The sequence below is a fragment of the Tursiops truncatus genome, chromosome 3 (assembly GCF_011762595.2).
Source record: "Tursiops truncatus isolate mTurTru1 chromosome 3, mTurTru1.mat.Y, whole genome shotgun sequence".
NCBI lineage: Eukaryota > Metazoa > Chordata > Mammalia > Artiodactyla > Delphinidae > Tursiops > Tursiops truncatus.
The window spans coordinates 143,453,904-143,473,103 of record NC_047036.1 but is presented as its reverse complement, the minus strand read 5'-3'; the positions used below and the strand labels follow the sequence as shown (position 1 = coordinate 143,473,103).

At 45.2% G+C, this 19,200-nt stretch overlaps 1 protein-coding gene across 7 annotated transcripts in view; it reads right to left on the bottom strand.

The window, feature by feature from the left end:
* LOC101336875 (teneurin-2) overlaps window positions 1-19,200 on the bottom strand; it is a 465,743-nt gene that overhangs the window by 89,244 nt on the left and 357,299 nt on the right. For all 7 annotated transcript variants that reach the window (XM_073802777.1, XM_073802778.1, XM_073802779.1 and 4 more), the window contains 4 exons: window positions 13,664-13,874; window positions 9,269-9,388; window positions 5,890-6,151; window positions 4,861-5,128 (listed from right to left, as the gene is read on the bottom strand). In XM_073802777.1, the coding sequence (XP_073658878.1) occupies window positions 4,861-5,128; window positions 5,890-6,151; window positions 9,269-9,388; window positions 13,664-13,874 (861 nt within the window). The remainder of the gene's footprint in view (window positions 1-4,860; window positions 5,129-5,889; window positions 6,152-9,268; window positions 9,389-13,663; window positions 13,875-19,200) is intronic.

Genomic DNA, 19,200 nt, shown 5'->3' with positions numbered 1-19,200 from the left:
AGGATCTCTATACCAATAAAATGGACAACCTGGAAGAAATGGACAAATTCTTAGAAATGCACAGCCTGCCAAGACTGAACCAGGAAGAAATAGAAAATATGAACAGACCAATCACAAGCACTGAAATTGAAACTGTGATTAAAAATCTTCCAACACACAAAAGCCCAGGACCAGATGGCTTCACAGGCGAATTCTATCAAACATTTAGAGAAGAGCTAACACCTATCCTTCTCAAACTCTTCCAAAATATAGCAGAGGAGGAACACTCCCAAATTCATTCTACGAGGCCACCATCACCTTGATACCAAAACCAGACAATGATGTCACAAAGAAAGAAAACTACAGGCCAATATCACTGATGAACATAGATGCAAAAATCCTCAACAAAATACTAGCAAACAGAATCCAACAGCACATTAAAAGGATCATACACCATGATCAAGTGGGGTTTATGCCAGGAATGCAAGGATTCTTCAATATACGCAAATCAATCAATGTGATACACCATATTAACAAACTGAAGGAGAAAAACCATATGATCATCTCAATAGATGCAGAAAAAACTTTCGACAAAATTCAACACCCATTTATGATAAAAACCCTGCAGAAAGTAGGCATAGAGGGAACTTTCCTCAACATAATAAAGGCCATATATGACAAACCCACAGCCAACATCATCCTCAATGGTGAAAAACTGAAAGCATTTCCACTAAGATCAGGAACAAGACAAGGTTGCCCACTCTCACCACTCTTATTCTACATAGTTTTGGAAGTTTTAGCCACAGCAATCAGAGAAGAAAAGGAAATAAAAGGAATCCAAATCGGAAAAGAAGTAAAGCTGTCACTGTTTGCAGATGACATGATACTATACATAGACAATCCTAAAGATGCTACCAGAAAACTACTAGAGCTAATCAATGAATTTGGTAAAGTTGCAGGATACAAAATTAATGCACAGAAATCTCTGGCATTCCTATACACTAATGATGAAAATCTGAAAGTGAAATCAAGAAAACACTCCCATTTGCCATTGCAACAAAAAGAATAAAATATCTAGGAATAAACCTACCTAAGGAGACAAAAGACCTGTATGCAGAAAATTATAAGACATTGATGAAAGAAATTAAAGATGATACAAATAGATGGAGAGCTATAACATGTTCTTGGATTGGAAGAATCAACATTGTGAAAATGACTCTACTACCCAAAGCAATCTACAGATTCAATGCAATCCCTATCAAACTACCACTGGCATTTTTCACAGAACTAGAACAAAAAATTTCACAATTTGTATGGAAACACAAAAGACCCCGAACAGCCAAAGCAATCTTGAGAACGAAAAACGGAGCTGGAGAAATCAGGCTCCCTGACTGTAGACTATACTACAAAGCTACAGTAATGAAGACAGTATGGTACTGGCACAAAAACAGAAAGACAGATCAATGGAACAGTATAGAAAGCCCAGAGATAAACCCACGCACATATGGTTACCTTATCTTTGATAAAGGAGGCAGGAATGTACAGTGGAGAAAGGACAGCCTCTTCAATAAGTGGTGCTGTGAAAACTGGGCAGGTACATGTAAAAGTATGAGATTAGATCACTCCCTAACACCATACACAAAAATAAGCTCAAAATGGATTAAAGACCTAAATGTAAGGCCAGAAACTATCAAACTCTTAGAGGAAAACATAGGCAGAACACTCTATGACATAAATCACAGCAAGCTCCTTTGTGACCCACCTCCTAGAGAAATGGAAATAAAAACAAAAATAAACAAATGGGACCTAATGAAACTTCCAAACTTTTGGACAGCAAAGGTAACCATAAACAAGACCAAAAGACAACCCTCAGAATGGGAGAAAATATTTGCAAATGAAGCAACTTACAAAGGATTAATCTCCAAAATTTACAAGCAGCTCATGCAGCTCAATAACAAAAAAACAAACAACCCAATCCAAAAATGGGCAGACGACCTAAATAGACATTTCTCCAAAGAAGATATACAGACTGCCATCAAACACATGAAAGAATGCTCAACATCATTAATCATTAGGGAAATGCAAGTCAAAACTACAATGAGATATCATCTCACACCGGTCAGAATGGCCATCATCAAAAAATCTAGAAACAATAAATGCTGGAGAGGGTGTGGAGAAAAGGGAACGCTCCTGCACTGCTGGTGGGAATGTGAATTGATACAGCCACTATGGAGAACAGTATGAAGGTTCCTTAAAAAACTACAAATAGAACTACCATATGACCCAGCAATCCCACTACTGGGCACATACCCTGAGAAAACCATAATTCAAAAAGAGTCATGTACCAAAATGTTCATTGCAGCTCTATTTACAATAGCCCGGAGATGGAAACAACCTAAGTGCCCATCATCAGATGAATGGATAAAGAAGATGTGGCACATATACACAATGGAATATTACTCAGCCATAAAAAGAAACGAAATTGAGCTATTTGTAATGAAGTGGATAGACCTAGAGTCTGTCATACAGAGTGAAGTAAGTCAGAAAGAGAAAGACAAATACCGTATGCTAACACATATATATGGAATTTAAGAAAAAAAGATGTCATGAAGAACATGGGGTAAGACAGGAATAAAGACACAGACCTACTGGAGAACGGACTTGAGGATATGGGGAGGTGGGAAGGGTGAGCTGTGGTGAAGCGAGAGAGAGGCATGGACATATATACACTACCAAACGTAAGGTAGATAGCTAGTGGGAAGCAGCCGCATAGCACAGGGAGATCTGCTCGGTGCTTTGTGACCTCCTGGAGGGGAGGGATAGGGAGGGTGGGAGGGAGGGAGATGCAAGAGGGAAGAGATATGGGAACATATGTATAACTGATTCAATTTGTTATAAAGCAGAAACTAACACACCATTGTAAAGCAATTATACCCCAATAAAGATGTTAAAAAAAAAAAGAAATTGCAGTATATATAATCGAATACTACTCAGCTGTAAAAAGAATGAAAGCCTGCCAGTTGTGACAATGTGGATGGGCCTTGAAGGTATTATTCTAAGTGAAATAAGTCAGAAGGAGAAAGACAGATCCTGAATGATTTCACCCATATGTGGAATCTAAAAAACAAATGAACAAACAAAATAAAACAAAAACAAACTCAGTGATACAGAGAGTAGATTAGTGGTTACCAGAGGGAAAGGGGTTTGGAGGGTGGGCAAAACGGGTGAAGGGGGTCAGCTGTATGGTGATGGGTACTAACTACAGCTGTGGTGGTGATTACTTTGTAGTGTATACAGATGTCGAATTATAATGCTGTAAACCTGAAACCTGTATAATAACAAAAAATTTGTTGCAAAAGGTAGATCTTATTTGGATTCTGATTCAAACAAATAAAGTACTACTTTATTTTATGCTACTCATGAGGCAATTGAAATATTGAACAATGACTGGCTATTCGATATTAAGAACTTATTGTGTTTCTTTGTTGTGATATTGTTGTTATGCTTTTAAAGTGTTTTTTAAGGATACACTCTGATATACTACAGATGAAATGATCTGATGTTTGGGACTTGCTTCAGAAAAATATGGGAGGCGGAGGAGTGGATGAAGGTAAGGAGGAAACAAGATGTGTTGATAATGGTAGGAGCTGGAGTCCAGGCGGTGCATTATGAATATGCAGTCTTCTTTTTGATGTCGGCTATCATTTTGATATTGGCTAAAGCCTGACATAATATTTATTAAATTAGCCACTGCTTATATTTAAATGCACTCGTTACTCCGATAACTTACTACTGTCTTTAAGTTATTAACTCTACCCATTGACGAAGCAGACTGCAAGGGCAATATTCTGAGCATGCGTAGCCTGCTAGGGCTGTGACTTCAGGCAACTTGCTTACCCTCTCCCTCAGGTCCCATCTGCTCAATGGGGATTATGAGAGGGTCTACTTGATAGGGTTATTGCGAGGTCACCCAAGACAAAGGATTTAGCACAATGCTCTGCGGCAAGGGAGTGTCTGATGAACACTGGCTGTCAATTACAGTGAAAATTTCTGAGTTTGCTGGTTTCTTATTTTGGTAACTTATTGCAGTTCTTGAAAACCACAAGCCTACTGGTGAAGAAAATACAGGATTCTGGATTTTAATGAATCCCAGACAGCTTTCTACAAGTAAGAAAATATACTGGGTAGGTTGACATGAATCCACAGCTCACAGCTCTTCAAAGACCGATAACGATACGACCCTTCTCTTATGTTGGTCTTTCCCAAGTGGGAAATCACGTGATCCCCTCAGAGGCAAAGCCTGAAACGTAGCACGTGGCTTTCAGCCCCCCTCTAGCTCCGTCTTCTGGTTCTCTGGTTCTGTGCCACCTGAGAGTGTTCTCTCTGGAACATGATCGAGCCCCTGCCCACCTCTCTCCCCATCTCAAATAGTCTCCCTGTCCACTACATTCCAGCCACACTGGCCTATGTCTGTCCTTCAAAAACACCTCCCTCTTCTCTTTTTCTGCCAGGAAAAGAGTGCTCTTTTCCTGATTTTCACACGGCTCCTTTTCATTCAAGCCTCTGTTTAAACATCATCTGCTGAGGAACCCTCCCTGAACGCCCACCGCCCGTTGCCCCTCTTCCCCAGTATACAACACATTTTTATTTTCATATTAGCACCTAACGCTGCTTGATATTTTCTTGTCCAGGCTGTGTTTATTATTCCGATCCCTCAGTAGAATAGGAAGTCCACGGAAGAGGACGCTTGTCTGCTTATGGACCACTGCCTCCCTAGCTACTAGAATAGTTCTCGGCCCATACTAGGAATTCAATAAATACAGGCTGATTTAATGCATGCTTAAATCCAAGAATCAATAAGGGGTTGAAACTGAAACATACCAACAGCGTCAGAGAGTCCGTAGACCCTTTGGCCATAGGCATCCGTCTTATCCCAGATGAAGGTGTAGGCCAGGTTGGGAGAGGCCTGGAATGACTTCTGGAAGAGGTGCCCCTCTACAGCTACCATCAGATGAACCTTGATGAGGTTCAGGGGCACCGTGGACTGGGTCATGGTGATCTTCAGCAGCGACTTGTAGCCTGCGGTCCTGGAGCTCAGGTAGCGAAGCTTCACGTTGGAACCAGGGAGCTCAATTTCTTCATGAAGAACCTGGGGAGGAAACGCAAGCTAGATACACTGCATCAAAGGCACCCCGGCAGCTGGGCTGCTTGCAACCCGAGGCTACCTGTCTGCTACCACCCCCACCAAAGCATCACGCCTTACGGGGGAGTGCAAGAACCACGTTCCGTGGCTGAGAAGAGAGAAAAAACCCCCCGACAACCAAAACTTTATCCTGCACTACGGAGCAAAGTGGCTGAGGTTATGATTTTTGGATTAATAATTATTCTTGGTCACTGTTGTGTTTCTTTTTAAAACCACGCTGTTGGCAAAAGATGTAAATAAGAACAGCAGGCTTTATTGCTAGTTGCATGCAAGGAGGCCACAAGAGGCTGTAATTATATGAACCTGCAACTTCCACCGACAATTGCTATAAAGCAACAGGGAGGCAATAATGTAATATGCCCTCTGTCGTAACACTGATGTAGATCATTAAAGCACCTCTTATCATGTATCTCTGTGACTAACAGGAATAAAAAGCAATTTGCAGGTGCGTTGCACATATGTGTATTGTTTTTATTCTATTAAAAGCTCCAGTGACTGCTAAAGTCTGGAAACATCCGGAATGTCCAGGAGAGATTCAGTTTTCTCTCCAGTGACTACAAATTCTACTGCGTTCTTACTTTTTGCCCCTCCCCCTTAATATTAGTTTCTGGCTTATCCAGGCAGAGAGAGATGGTGGGAGGAAGTCAGCCAGCCAGTTTGGGGCAGGGCAGTACTGAGAGTCCCACCCTGGTACCCGGTGCTCCTACCTGGGTCTCAGGCACGATGGGATTCTGCCCAGGGGCAGCGCTGAAGAAGGTGGACAGCGGGGAGGAGATGATGATTGGATCCGGCCGGACAAAGCCACTGAGGTCGCAGCTGGGGATGGAGTTCTCCTCTGTCTTCATCACCAGAGTGTCCATGGCATAAAAGCTATTCCACGGCAGCCACACGGTACGCTCCTGGCTCATGAACGGGGCTCGCTCAAAGTGCAGGGTCAAGGAGGCGCCGCCATTGGCGATCAGGTCAAACCTGGAGAGGGGGTAAGTGAGCTCACTGAGAGGGGTGAACTCACCTGCAGACCAGGTAGGTGCTCTGACCTCCAGGCTTAAAGTAGTGGGAGGGGCAGAGCAGGCAGGAGAAGAACATGGGCTTCGTGGGAACCCAAACTCTACCACTTACTAGTTGTGTGACTATGGGCAAGTTGCTAACCCTCTCTCAGCCCCCGTTTTTTCATCTGTGAAATGGAAATAATTATACCAATGTCCCGGTGTGGCTGAGAGGATGAAATTTTGTGATGAATTCAAAGTAGGGGTCAGCCGACTCGGCCCATGAGCTAAAGCCGGCCCACAGCCTGTTTTGGTAAAAAGTTTCATTGGAATCCCAGCCACGCCCATTGATTAGCTTATCCTCTCCAGCTGTTTCTGACCTACAGTGGAAGAGCCTGGTAGTTTTAACAGGAACCATACGGCATCAAAGCCTAAAATAGATACTACCTGGCCCTTTACAGAAAATGTATGTCCCCCTCCTCCCCCCTTCCCAGGTGTAAAGCATTTAGCATCGTGCTAGGCTAATAGGAGTCTTCACTACATCGTGGAGTTACAATGATTCAATTCTAGGACACAGGGAGGGGCTCATGAAAGCTTTCTTTTCTTCGACCTGTACCGTTTCTGTTGGTTTCACAGAACCTTAATGTTTTTTGAGATACAATTGACGTATAATATTATATTAGTTTCAGGTGTACAACATAAATCCATTCATCACCACACCTAGTTACAATTTTTTTTCCTTGTGCTAAAAACTTTTAAGATGTCTCAGCAACTTTCAAATATACAATGCGGTAATAGTAACTACAGGCACCATGTTATACATACATCCCAGGACTTGTTTATCACTAGAAGTGTGGACTTTTTAACCCCCTTCATCCATTTTGCCTTGTTTCTGATACTTTTTTCCAAAACACAAATTTATTTGGCATTTGGATGAAATGGTTCTTACTATTTCTGATATTTCTGACAATCGTTCTTAAACTATACTCCTGTTTTCCTCCAGAGCTGGATGGAAGTGTGTTACTAGTAAAGTAAAATAAAGGCAGTTCTTCCCCAATTAATGGAAAAGAACGTTAATGGAGAGAAGTCTCTCAATTTTGTGCTTGACTCCTCCGCCGGGATCTCAACTCTTTGAGGGCAGTGGTACTCCCTTGTATACACTTCAGAATCCCCAGCAACTAGCAGAGTTCCTGGATCACAGTAAAAACTCAATGAAAATATACGGACTCACTGGCTTCACTGAATTTTGGTAACACTTTTAGTGTTTTTCAATAGACGTAAAATGAGTGAACATGGAACATATGAATATTAAGGTAAATATCATGGTGGAAGAGTTTATTCTATTAGTTTGTTTATATTTTATTTTGGGACATGCACGCTGCTGGGGATGCTTTTTCTTTTTAAATTTATTTATTTTTGGCTGCATTGTGTCTTCGTTGCTGCACGTGGGCTTTCTCTAGTTGCGGCCAGCGGGGGCTACTCTCGGTTGTAGCCCGCGGGCTTCTCATTGTGGTGGCTTCTCTTTGTTGGGGAGCACGGGCTCTAGGCACAAGGGCTTCAGTAGTTGTGGTGCACGGGGTCAGTTGCTCTGCGGCATGTGGGATCTTCCCAGACCAGGGCTCGAACCCGTGTCCCCTGCATGGGCAGGCAGATTCTTAACCACTGCACCACCAGGGACGCCCGGGGATGGTTTTGTAGAGGGTCCAGGAGAGTCAGATGTTTTGAAGTGAAATCGTTCCTCGTTGGGATGATAGCATCAAACCACCCATGTCTGTGGCACACACCACTACACAACAGATTGTGGGATCCCTCGGAGCATTTCCAAACACATCCTGTGACTTCCAGGGCTTTGCTACCTGGACAAGCTGAAGGATCACCGATCCATGAGGTGGGATAGATGAACCGGGAAGTGGATTTAGGCGATGATTAGTCAGGAAGCAGCTGAGGGGGATCGGGCAGCATAAGGTGGTGAGAAACCTCAGACCGAGGACTCAGAAATGTCCTCTGGTGTCGTCACAGGACTTACAGCACAAGAACACTGGCTTCTCAGAATGAACAAGCACCGAGGCAGCTCGGCATGGTACACCTTCACAGTCCTAGTGCTTTCAGCTAATTAGGACTGCCTGCACCTGGTGAATACCGAGAATATTTGGTTTCACGGGTGAAAATAGGAGGACAGGGCTACTGTGGGCTGGTGATTTTTGAAACTACCTGCAAGGCTACCTTAGGACATTAGAAAAAAAGACCAGATTCTTCACCAGAGAAAGGCAAGATTTACAGCACGTGATACGTTTATGATTTTCCAGGTTCCAGTTTTATAGAAAAAGTGTTGCATCAGATTTACATCCACCGTCTCCTCTTTCATTTGGAATAGAATACAATAGTGTGTCTGTGTGTGTTTTAAGCCTAGGGTGGGTGAGTTGTTTTCCCCTTCCCACAGATTTCGTTTCTTCTTTTTATCTTTTTCTTTAAATTTCAAGTCCATGCCCAACGGATTAAGGAAACGACAGCTTTCATCTTGGTGGAGGCCGCATGGGTGCGGGTTTTCAATCAGAGGATAATAGGGAAAGGTTGCCTCCTTCACACCGCAGGGTGACAGCTAAATGTATCTAATTAGGCTTCTCTGATTACATCCCACCCCCTCAAAACAGGAGCAAAAATAACACAACTCCTAAAGCCACAGATGAAAGCAGAAGGGGTTCACCACAGGACACTGTGGCATGTGGATCCTTGTCACCCCGCACTGCCTTTGATTTAAAATAAAATAGGAGTGAGGTTCCAAGAGCTACTCTCCCTTCCTTCTGGCCTCCGCCACACACACACACACACACACACACACACTCACGGAAAAGCATTTACCTGCCATGGAAAAAGCATTGCTGTGGGCAGCCCTGGAGAGGTTGGCCATTCTAGTTATTTTCCATTTCTGAGACCATACTAAAAAATATATATATATATAGGGGGGATTCTCCCTAGAGATCTGGCCTGGTGGGTCTCCCCCCGGTCCACAAGGGGGAGGCACGTGGTTCCAAGCCAACAGCACCATCTGTCTCTTTGCAGCCTCAGTCCCAAGTAAGTGGGGCCCCATAAAGCTACTTACGTGCCATCTTGGCGGGTAATGGTGTAGCCGTATTTTGGATACTTGACAAAAGACACGTTCACACCAATCAGGGGAGTTCCATCTGTAGTTACTACTTGGCCTCGGATGAGAGAAACCAAGCTGAGAGAAAGAGAAACACAAGCTTTTGAGCCCCAGGCAGGAGAACAAGGGGACAAGGGAGTGTCGTAGAGTTCCCCTTCCCCATTGCCCACCACCCCATCCTCCTCTGGTCCCTAAGGCAAGGACGAGACCTTTAAACATGAACTTCTGGCTTCACACAATCACATCTCCATGAGAGATGTGGGCCAGAGGGATGTCTTAAGGATGGCGTTCCCCGAGGAACAGTCTGGGGTGAAATCCACGGGCAGCATCTTCAGTCATTCTGCTGGGCAACGGGGTCCCCTGTGCACACTCCCTCTGCCCTCAGCCTCACTCCGTGTCTTGACATCACTTGCCTTTTGCTTGGCCCGAGCTTCAGGCTGCCCCTCATCACTCATGTTTGTGCCTTAGCCTGGCACGGAGAGTATTATCCTCGGGTGAGAGCTTCCCCATCTGCCTACTCATTTCCTTTTTTGGCCGTGGAGGAAGGCACTGTTACTCTTCTCCTCCAGGCTGGGATGACAGAGGGAGTGGGGGGTTGGGTGGTGGGAGCACACAAAGGTTTTTTATGAGGCTGGGACATATACATACATTATTTTTTCTGTTGCCCTTTAAGAGCAAAATTTCTCACAATCCGTGCCATCCTGAGGAAAAGAGAACATTAGAGATTTTTTTTTTTTTTTTTTTCCTGGTAGAACTATCTTGGATTCTGGACTCCATGTAACTATGCATTTCTCTTACATCAAATTCCTGCTACCAGGATTTGGGGCAGGGGAGCGGGGAGGTGGTATATACCTCTCAACTTTTTGCCACCATGAGAGAAAGCCCCCCTGTCTCCAGATCACAGTAATTAGAACTTTCCCAAAGATGCCAGTATTCAACCAGCTCCTTCTGGGAAATCCCATAAAGCAACAGAGATGCCACAAGAGTCTACTCAAAATCCATGCAGAGAGAATGCACACGCCTCCCTTCACCTGAATTCTCCCGACTTCATAGAGAAATGGGCTCATGAGAAGTTCCATTTTTGTACTAAGTTTCCAGCCTACCAGGCAGGTTTGCGGCTGTACTGTTGGCCTTCAAGCCACTGGGCAATTTGGAGAAGGCAGAGAGGTTCTCAGGCGTCCAGATTCTTGGGCACACTCCCAATTTCTGGACCAGGTAATCAAGCTGACCCGTTCTTTGCCAGAATCTTGTCCAAGTCTGCTCGATTTTTGGAACGCACTTATTTCTGCAGTCCCGGGTGAACCCAAAACTGGAGGGATGCTCTCTCCAAGCACCTCTCTTTTTTATTAGCAATCCCCCCAACTGTTCAACTCCGACCCCTTGGTGATCTTGGGAGGGTTTAGACTGTTCCACTGACAGCTCTAATTGTCTGCTACTGGCTGCCTATCAAATGAATTCCATTTTTAGCTGGTTCCAACCACAATGCTATACAGTCTTTTGAAAATGGAAAACTAATTTATGAAAATAATTCTTTCGTTCAATTCCATTTCCTTATCTTAGCTCAGACTAAGATTTCTTTCAGGCCTTCCTAGACACTGTTTTAAAATCAGTGATGTGTGTTGATGACCACAAGGTACAAGCTGCTTGTGATGAGAAAACAAAATTGGGAATACATCCCACAGTGGAGTATTTTTCCCCTCCATTTTTTTATACAACTGTTATTTCTTTTAAATCATTCCTGTAGCATAAGACTTTGCAGAGTGCCATGGGAATAAAGGGAGCTGGGTTGCCTGTGATTTCTACCCTCAGTTTTCCTAATTCTTCACTGCTGCTGGCTTCCTATCGTCTCTAGGCAGTCAATTCGCAGAAAAGATTCAGCTAAGACATGCTATCAGTTCGTTTCTATTTATGATTATTGGTGTGTAACAATTATCACATTATCTAGATAGTGAGATCTGCTCTATAAATTATAGTGGTGGAGTCCAGGCATTTTAGTTATTTTTGTATGCCATTATCTAGGGGAAACGCCTTCTTAGCAGTCTTGAATTAAGCTCTTTTTTACTCCTAGCTTTGTCTTTCATTATTTGTCAGAGGATAATGCACTGAAATTCACATGCTTGGTGAACTTCAACCTATGTCTTGGAGTAACATTTTGCATTTCTGAATTATGGATCCAAGCCGACATGCTGGAGCGTGGAGCTTTCTCTAAAGCAAGCTTCTTTTGCCCAGATCTCTGGGGCTGGTATAGTCTACCAAATATTCCGGAGCCCCTGCCTGCTCCCTACATCTTGCCTCTAACTCAGGGTGCCTTCTGGGAGTGGTAACTACTGGTGAGGAGGAGAAGATTGATTTTCAAGGCACAAGTGAAGAAAGAATATGAAGAGGAGATGAGGAAATTACTGGATTTAGGGTAGAAATAATAAAATGTTAATAGGAAGCCGACTGAAACAGAGCACGAGTCTTTGAAAGATGCCCTTATAGTCTAAGCAAACTGTATGCAGACCTCACCGAAATGCTCATGGACTAGTGCAAGGGCCTGTCACGAGTCTCTGGCAATGGGAATTATGTTCATAATTAAAAAGAAACATACCTACACAATCCCCGTCCCAGAACCGGGATTTAATAAGCAGAGAAAATATATTTTTGTTCCGAGATCTGTGGTTTATTTTTTTGAGGGTTACTCATATTAAAATAATATTACGGTGTGTAGTATAATCTGTACGTATTGATTTAATTTTAACAATCAAGAAAATAAAGTTTGAGGTTAAATAACTTGCCTAACATGACACAGCTAGAGGGTGTTGCGGGGGGGGGGGGTGGCTGAAATAGACAAGGGCTGAGATTATTTTTTTCTTTTCTATTTTATTTTTAGTAAAACCAGAACAGAGAGAGGCTAAAGTTGCTGGCCCACGGTGACCTCATTAAGAACCCTCATAGTCAAAGAGCTGCCAGGAATTGGGGCTGCACAGCTTCCCAGAGAGTTCTAAGGGGCTGCAGAATTAATTGGCTGTACCATTACCCACCACTTCCCCGTCCCACCCTCGCCAGGCTCTCCCAGGGAGGAGCGGAGTCTCAGTCACGGCCTGGTGATGTTTCCTCCCCAAAGTCTAATGAGGGAGGCTCCAAGACAATCACTTATAAGGGTAAGGCCTCCTCTAAGAAGTAAAGTCTGGTATTTCCTTCGCCAGCGAGAAGTCTGCTTAAGCACTGTTATTTCCCGAGTTGCTTCAGGGTCTGCCCAGACCTAAGTGAGGATGAAGAAAACTAAGAGAAAGACGGCATGAAGAGGGCTGTCAGAGGGGTAAGGGGGCAGGGACAAGTTCCTGGTTCCTAGAGGTTCCCAGTTCTTATTTCTCCATGAGAAGGGGTGCCCCCAAGAAGATCACACCCACCATCCTCACATCTGCGGACACCAGCGTTATCTGGACCCAGAGTGAGATCAGAGATGTGCAGGCAGGCCTGCAGAACATCCCTGCCTCTCCTAGCCTTCCTTCCGCCCTCAGAATCAGAAACAGTGCCTAGAAGACAGAACGGGCCAGGGGGTATCTCAAAGCCAACTCTTCCCCTTGCTTTGTTCTCCAGGGGTACACTTCTAACCTGACCTGGCGGTGGTGGGGGGGAGAGGAGAGGCCAAGCTGATTACAAAATAAATCCAGAATTTGCCTCTAGAATACTCATAAGCCTCACATTAGCAACTGAGAGCAAATGGAAACTCAAGAGAAACCCCCATCCCACCCCTGCCCCCCGCCATTTTGGAATGAGAAGGGGACACGCACTGGCACAATGTCTAGCACCAACTCGGCAATTAGCAGATGCCACGGATGGGGTGGGTGACTGTGAGGATTACAGCCAATCTGCTTCAAGTCTCTAGCTCATCACAGGCGTTCAATAAATTCTAGCCACTGGCATCATCTTGACTCTCAGATGCCACAAATGCTAAGTTGTGTTATTAAGTTTATAACTGCTTTTAGAAAATACTCTGCTGAATGAAATATTTCAGGGATGATCAAATAAGAGCCACAATGAGAGGTATTCTAAAAGGAGATTTAATATAACGATAATGTCATAAAATAATAGATCGTAAAAATGATCTAGAAACCAGGCAATCAACAGGTGTCTCTAAGCAGGTTCTGGGTTGCAGGTGGCCAAATCCCATAGAGGGACCAGGACTCTGCTCTGGAGCTTGACCCACAGAGAGGAAAGGGCCTTCTATGAACCAGAGCAGGGAGCTGCTCCCATGGGGTAGCTTCCAGGCCAACTAGGCCCACAGAAAAACCAGGAGCACTTCCTCCTGCTTGGACAGGAAGGGGAAGCAGCGACCTCAGCCACCTGCGGGGACAGAAGGGCGCCTACCTGCTGTTGAAGGGGTTGTCTCCAGGAATGATGTGGGTGCTGTCTTTGCCGGCCAGGAGCTTGATGCGGTCGTAGAAGGACTTCACCGCGGGTGAGTCTGTCTGGCCCTGCTTAATGATGTCCAGGGGGTCCCGGGACCCCCGGCAGAGCAGGCTGTTCTGACAGGCTGACTGCAGGCAGCAGTCAGGGTCCAGGCAGTCCACCAGGCCATCTGGAAGGGCAGAGACAGAGCCAGGGGTCAGCAGATATCATGGCACAAAGCTGCTCTGAGAGGCTAACACCTTGTCCCGAGCAGCCTCAACCCTTCCCAACGGTCTGAATTGGCAGGTTTCACACAACAAGCCTAGGATAATTCCACTATATACTCACAGGAAGTACAAGACTGAAAGGAAATAATTGAGAATGCGGACAAATGGTTAACCCCAGGCGGTAGATTAGTGTGTTTCTCTCTTTTTCTTTCTTGTATTTTTCTGGAATTTCTACTTTTTCTATCATGAGCAAGTATTATTTGAGTGGCTGGCAATAAAAACAAACATGTTGCTCTTAAACGACATTGCGCAAAAGAATTACCTGTTGCCAGATCTCAGGGGCCCGTGCTAACGGGTGTGCAAGTCATCAAAATGCATGGGATTCCTTAAATCTTGCTTCAGTGGAGAAACGCATTCCGTCCCTTCTCCCTCTAAGCCAGGGACTGTACTGCTGACTAGTGGGAGAACCAGGGTGATGAGTCTGACACTTTCCAGGAAATGTGGAGAAATGGCTTTAGCTTGAGCACCCACAAACTAAGCCATTAGTTTCCCCAATTGCTCCTGAAACTACCTTCCCCATACCTGCAGGACTTTGAACATTCTGATTTATTTGCCTCGATTCCTGCCCCTCCACCTCTTTCCCGAGCTGATTCCTATTCATCTACCCTTCAACAAATATTTGAGTGTCATCCCTGTTCGGGAAATAAAACAGAGAACAAAGAACGATGGTGTCTGTCCTTAAGGAGCTGACAGTATAGTGGAGGAAACAGATTATGACTCATCCTTTAAGACCCAGACTAGGTGTGGCCTCCTCCAGGAAGCCTTCCTGACGATGCCCGAGCGAGCTTAGGTATTCCCGTTCTGTGTGTCCCTGAATCAGAGATTCTCAGAGAATGGTTTTGCGTCACAATCCTGTAGGGAGAATCAAGGGCCTACCCCAGAGCTCCCCAGGCACAGCTTCCAGGAGCAGGTCCTGGAGTCTGCACTTTAAACATGATTCTCAGGTGATTCTAATGCACAAGACATACTAGAGACCGCTGTTAAAGCCAACTTGCTTGTACTAGAATTAATTGTCTCCATATGCTTGCCTTCCTGTCTGGAAAATGAGCTCTTTGAAAAGAACAGTGTCGTATCCGTTTTTATATTCATGCCTCGCTTAGTGCCAACCATGGAATCAGGCACTCAACAAATGTTTGTTGAATGAGTCAATGACTGTTTCCCGTTCCTCACATGGCTGTTAGGGCTGAGGATGAGGGTGTTTAGGGCAGTGTTTGCTCCTTAGAATTCCTATTAGAATGGATTAGTTAGCCAACCCTTCTTCACTCTGCTGGGAATTGATTGACTACACAGCGTAGGAGCTTGGAGAGTAACTTGCTTACATGTAACTCCCTGCTTTGATAGCGAGGCATTTTGGGGCCATAATTAGCATCACAGAAACATGCACTCCAACCCTGGGCTGTGACTTGACAAACACTTGAACTGGAACACTGAATCAGAGGCCTGGCTGTGTGCTTTAAATTTACTACAGCGTACTTTTTTGGCATTACCCTTTACGTTTGGTTCCACTAATGAAATTGAAATATTTAACTTCACCGAAGTTCCACTGTAACTTAGCAATTAATGTACAATGATTTTAATGCACTACTTTCTTTTTAGCAAACAAACAAATTGGGAGGTTGCGTGTTCCGCTCGGCTTTAAATGACTAAAACTAGCCTCTCATCTTCCACGTGGGCAAATGTTGCTCGTGTGCCTCGGAACACGTTTAGATTTACAAAGTTTTCTGGAAACGCAGACACAGGAGGGTGAGCAGGCATGCACGCTTGAAATTTAGAGACCTTCAAAGTCATGGCTCTGAGCACCTCAGCCTGATGTGCTGGTTGAATCGGGTGCCCCCCAGGGGCCCGCAAATCTCAGACCCAAGAAACGGTGCTGGAGAAGTGTATCTCAGCAGCAGAATGATGCTGAGGTACCATGTCAGACCCACGTTCAGATCATCCAGTGGCTCCCGGGGCCCTTGGCAGAATAAGAAAAAGAAAAGAATAGAAAAAAAAAAAGGCAGAGTATTCTGCCTCGACCGTCACCTTCCATGGAGCGCCTTCATTAGACAGAAGGAATCCACCACGGAATGCCTGCTTCAGATTTAAAAATATCCTGCTGAGACATGCTGGCAGTGCTTCATCCAGCCGCTGCAGAAACTTCTCAGGTGAGAAGAGAGCCACTGTTATTAGCACTACAGAGTGCTTTAAGGCCACCGGCCTCGTCCCATTAGGAGTTCCATCCATCTCTGGTGGCCTTTTCCTCCTGAAGCTGGGAATGTGCCACCTCCCGCCCCCAACCCCTTTCCATACAACCAGCTTGAGGGCCTCACATCAGGAGCGAATAATAAATTACAGACAGTCTTGCCTATTAAGCACTGAACGTTGTCCTCTCCCAACCCCCTCTAGTCTGCTACTCCTTCTGTGACTGTGCCCGCTTCAAAAGCATGGACTTCAAATTTCCCCACTGTTTTGTTGACTCCAGGCTTTTTATTCAAGGGCCCGTCTGGCAGGAGGTGTCCTACAAACACATCAGCAATAGCAGATGGCAAATGCTAACAAAGAGGGGACAGAAAGGACAGAAATGATTTCCCCCTACATATTCGCATTTACCTGCTCCAGAGATGGCGCATTTGGGGTTCTATCCATTACTAAGTGTGAGCACACGTTACGCCTGTAATGACCTCATCATGTTTCGTGATTATGGCCTGCTGCCGCCGAACACTTGCAGACAACACTGTGAACTTGAAACTGGCACTCCAATCTCCCCGTGGCCTGTCAGTCATGAGAAGCGCATCTTTATGCCAGCAAGCCCCTCGCATGGAGTCTGACATGGCAATCTTCAGTAAATTACCCTGTCACTGACAATCTTGCAGTTATCTCGCAAACAATCAAGCAAGCAATCAAACTGTTCTGAATCACCAGTTCAGGACCTGAGAGGCTGCCAATGTCTCCATTCAACAGGGGCATGAAAGCGGCACAGCCCCCCTACGACACTGGACGATTTATTTTTTTATTTATCCACCTCCTTATTTGTTTGTCTGCTTGGTTTTTTTCCTGGTGAGAGAGGTTTGCAGAGTCTTCGAAAAGGGCCCCATTCTGCCTCAGCGGTTATGGGAAAGTGACCCAGGCCTTCCTCAAGGGCTCACAGTGGTGCCCTGCAACTGCTTAATAAACATCCCCATTTACTCCACTCTGTGAGATGTGGCCGCCGCCTATCATCTAGGTGCTTTCTGTGAGAACGCACGCTAAGTCGTAGCTCTGGCTGTGTTCCACACACGTACGTCATATGCTAATTGTAACGGCCACTTCAGAGAAATATGGACGTGCAGAAACTTTCTGGGAACGGTAGTTTAGGCATTCTTTGTCTTGCTTTTGATAAAGAAAATCAGAGAATCTTTCATAACAGTTCTGGCAACGTGACGCAGAAATCAGGTTAAGGCTACATTGAAGCCTTTGGATTGGAATTCCCAAGGTAAAAAGCCAAAAAATCTATACAGCGTCAGAGGTAAGAGCCTGGCCTGTGGAATCCTCTAAGCCCTGGCTGTGTGAGCTTAGAAAGATAATCAACCTGGCTGAAACTCAATTTCTTTGCCTTTAAAACTGAGTGATGGGCTTCCCTGGTGGCGCAGTGGTTGAGAGTCCGCCCGCCGATGCAGGGGACACGGGTTCGTGTCCCGGTCCGGGAAGATCCCACATGCCGCGGAGCGGCTGGGCCCATGCGTCATGGCCGCTGAGCCTGCGTGTCTGGAGCCTGTGCTCTGCAATGGGAGAGGCCGCAACAGTGAGAGGCCCGCATACCGCAAAAAAAACCAAAAACCAAAAAACAAAAAACAAAAAACTGAGTGACAACAATGCATATATCATAGGGTTATGTGATAGGGAGTTGGCAGATATAGTATCAGTCTGGCATATAGTATGTGTTCAATGAACAGTAGGTATTACTATAACCAGAAACTCCCTGAAGTTTTCCACTTTTTCAATTTATAAAAACTGGACATAAAAATAAATGAAATGAATGTCCCCTGATTAGAGTCATTCACTGGTATGTGCTATAGGTAGGTTGCATCTTGGCAAGAATGCTATGTTTTCAAATAGTGATGAGATAATAGTAATGGGTGGTAACAATAAATGCTATATATTGCACAGGATTTACATCTATTCTTGATTTAAATCCTCATGGTAACCTTACAAAGCAGAATCATATAACCCTTAAGCTGCAGACTCTGGATCAGGGTATCTGGGTTTGAATCTCAGATCAGTGATCACCAATCTGCTGACCTTGGACAATGAACTGCTCTGTGCCTCAGTTTCCTTATGAACAAAATGGAGAACATTAGAACATTGTTAATTGATAACATTAGAGGGTGCTGTTGGGAGGATGAAAGCAGTTATTATGTATTCAGGACTTGGAAGAGTGCCTGGTGTAGCAAGCACCCACTAAACTGTATATCACCCCCCGCATCACGGTATCACCCATCCTACAGAGTTGGAAACTGAGGCTCAGAGAAGCCGAGTAAGTTAGCCAAGAGGCAGAGCAGCAGCTTTGGAGAAAAAGTAGGAAAAGGCAACCCATGAGATCACCACCCTTGTCGTCTTCATTATTGGAAGGAGGAGATGTTTCCTTCCCAAAGGGAGGCTGAAGACAGGGCAGTGGACACCCGTCAAGCTGGGAAAGTGTGAGCAGCCATGAGATTTAATCACTTCTGAAGGCCTGTCTGCTCCTACAGCTGGGGAAGTGTGTGGCTGTTTGAGATGAACATCTGAAAAGGAATCAACATGAGAAACAAGATGCCTGGGAATTCATTCCCTGCAAGGCAGGCTGCTGAGGACCATACTCTCTACCTGTGAGACTCAAAGCCCCTTTCAGCTGTTTACTGCTGGCACAAGGTTGCACTTCTGGGCGGCCTCTCCCGTTGCGGAGCACAGGCTCCGGACGCGCAGGCTCAGCGGCCATGGCTCACGGGCCCAGCCGCTCCGCGGCATGTGGGATCTTCCCCGACCGGGGCACGAACCCGCGTCCCCTGCATCGGCAGGAGGACTCTCAACCACTGCGCCACCAGGGAAGCCCTGTAAGACTTTTTAAGGAGCTCCTAAACAGTCAAGAGATTTAACCTCAAAGCCTTAATTGAACACCTACTAGCGATGCTACACTCGGGGGAAAGGGGTCACGGGTAAACAGAGAGGTTACAGTAGAGAAGCCACAGCAAACATCTGAATATTTCCGAGTTGGCTGAAACATGCACAGCTTTT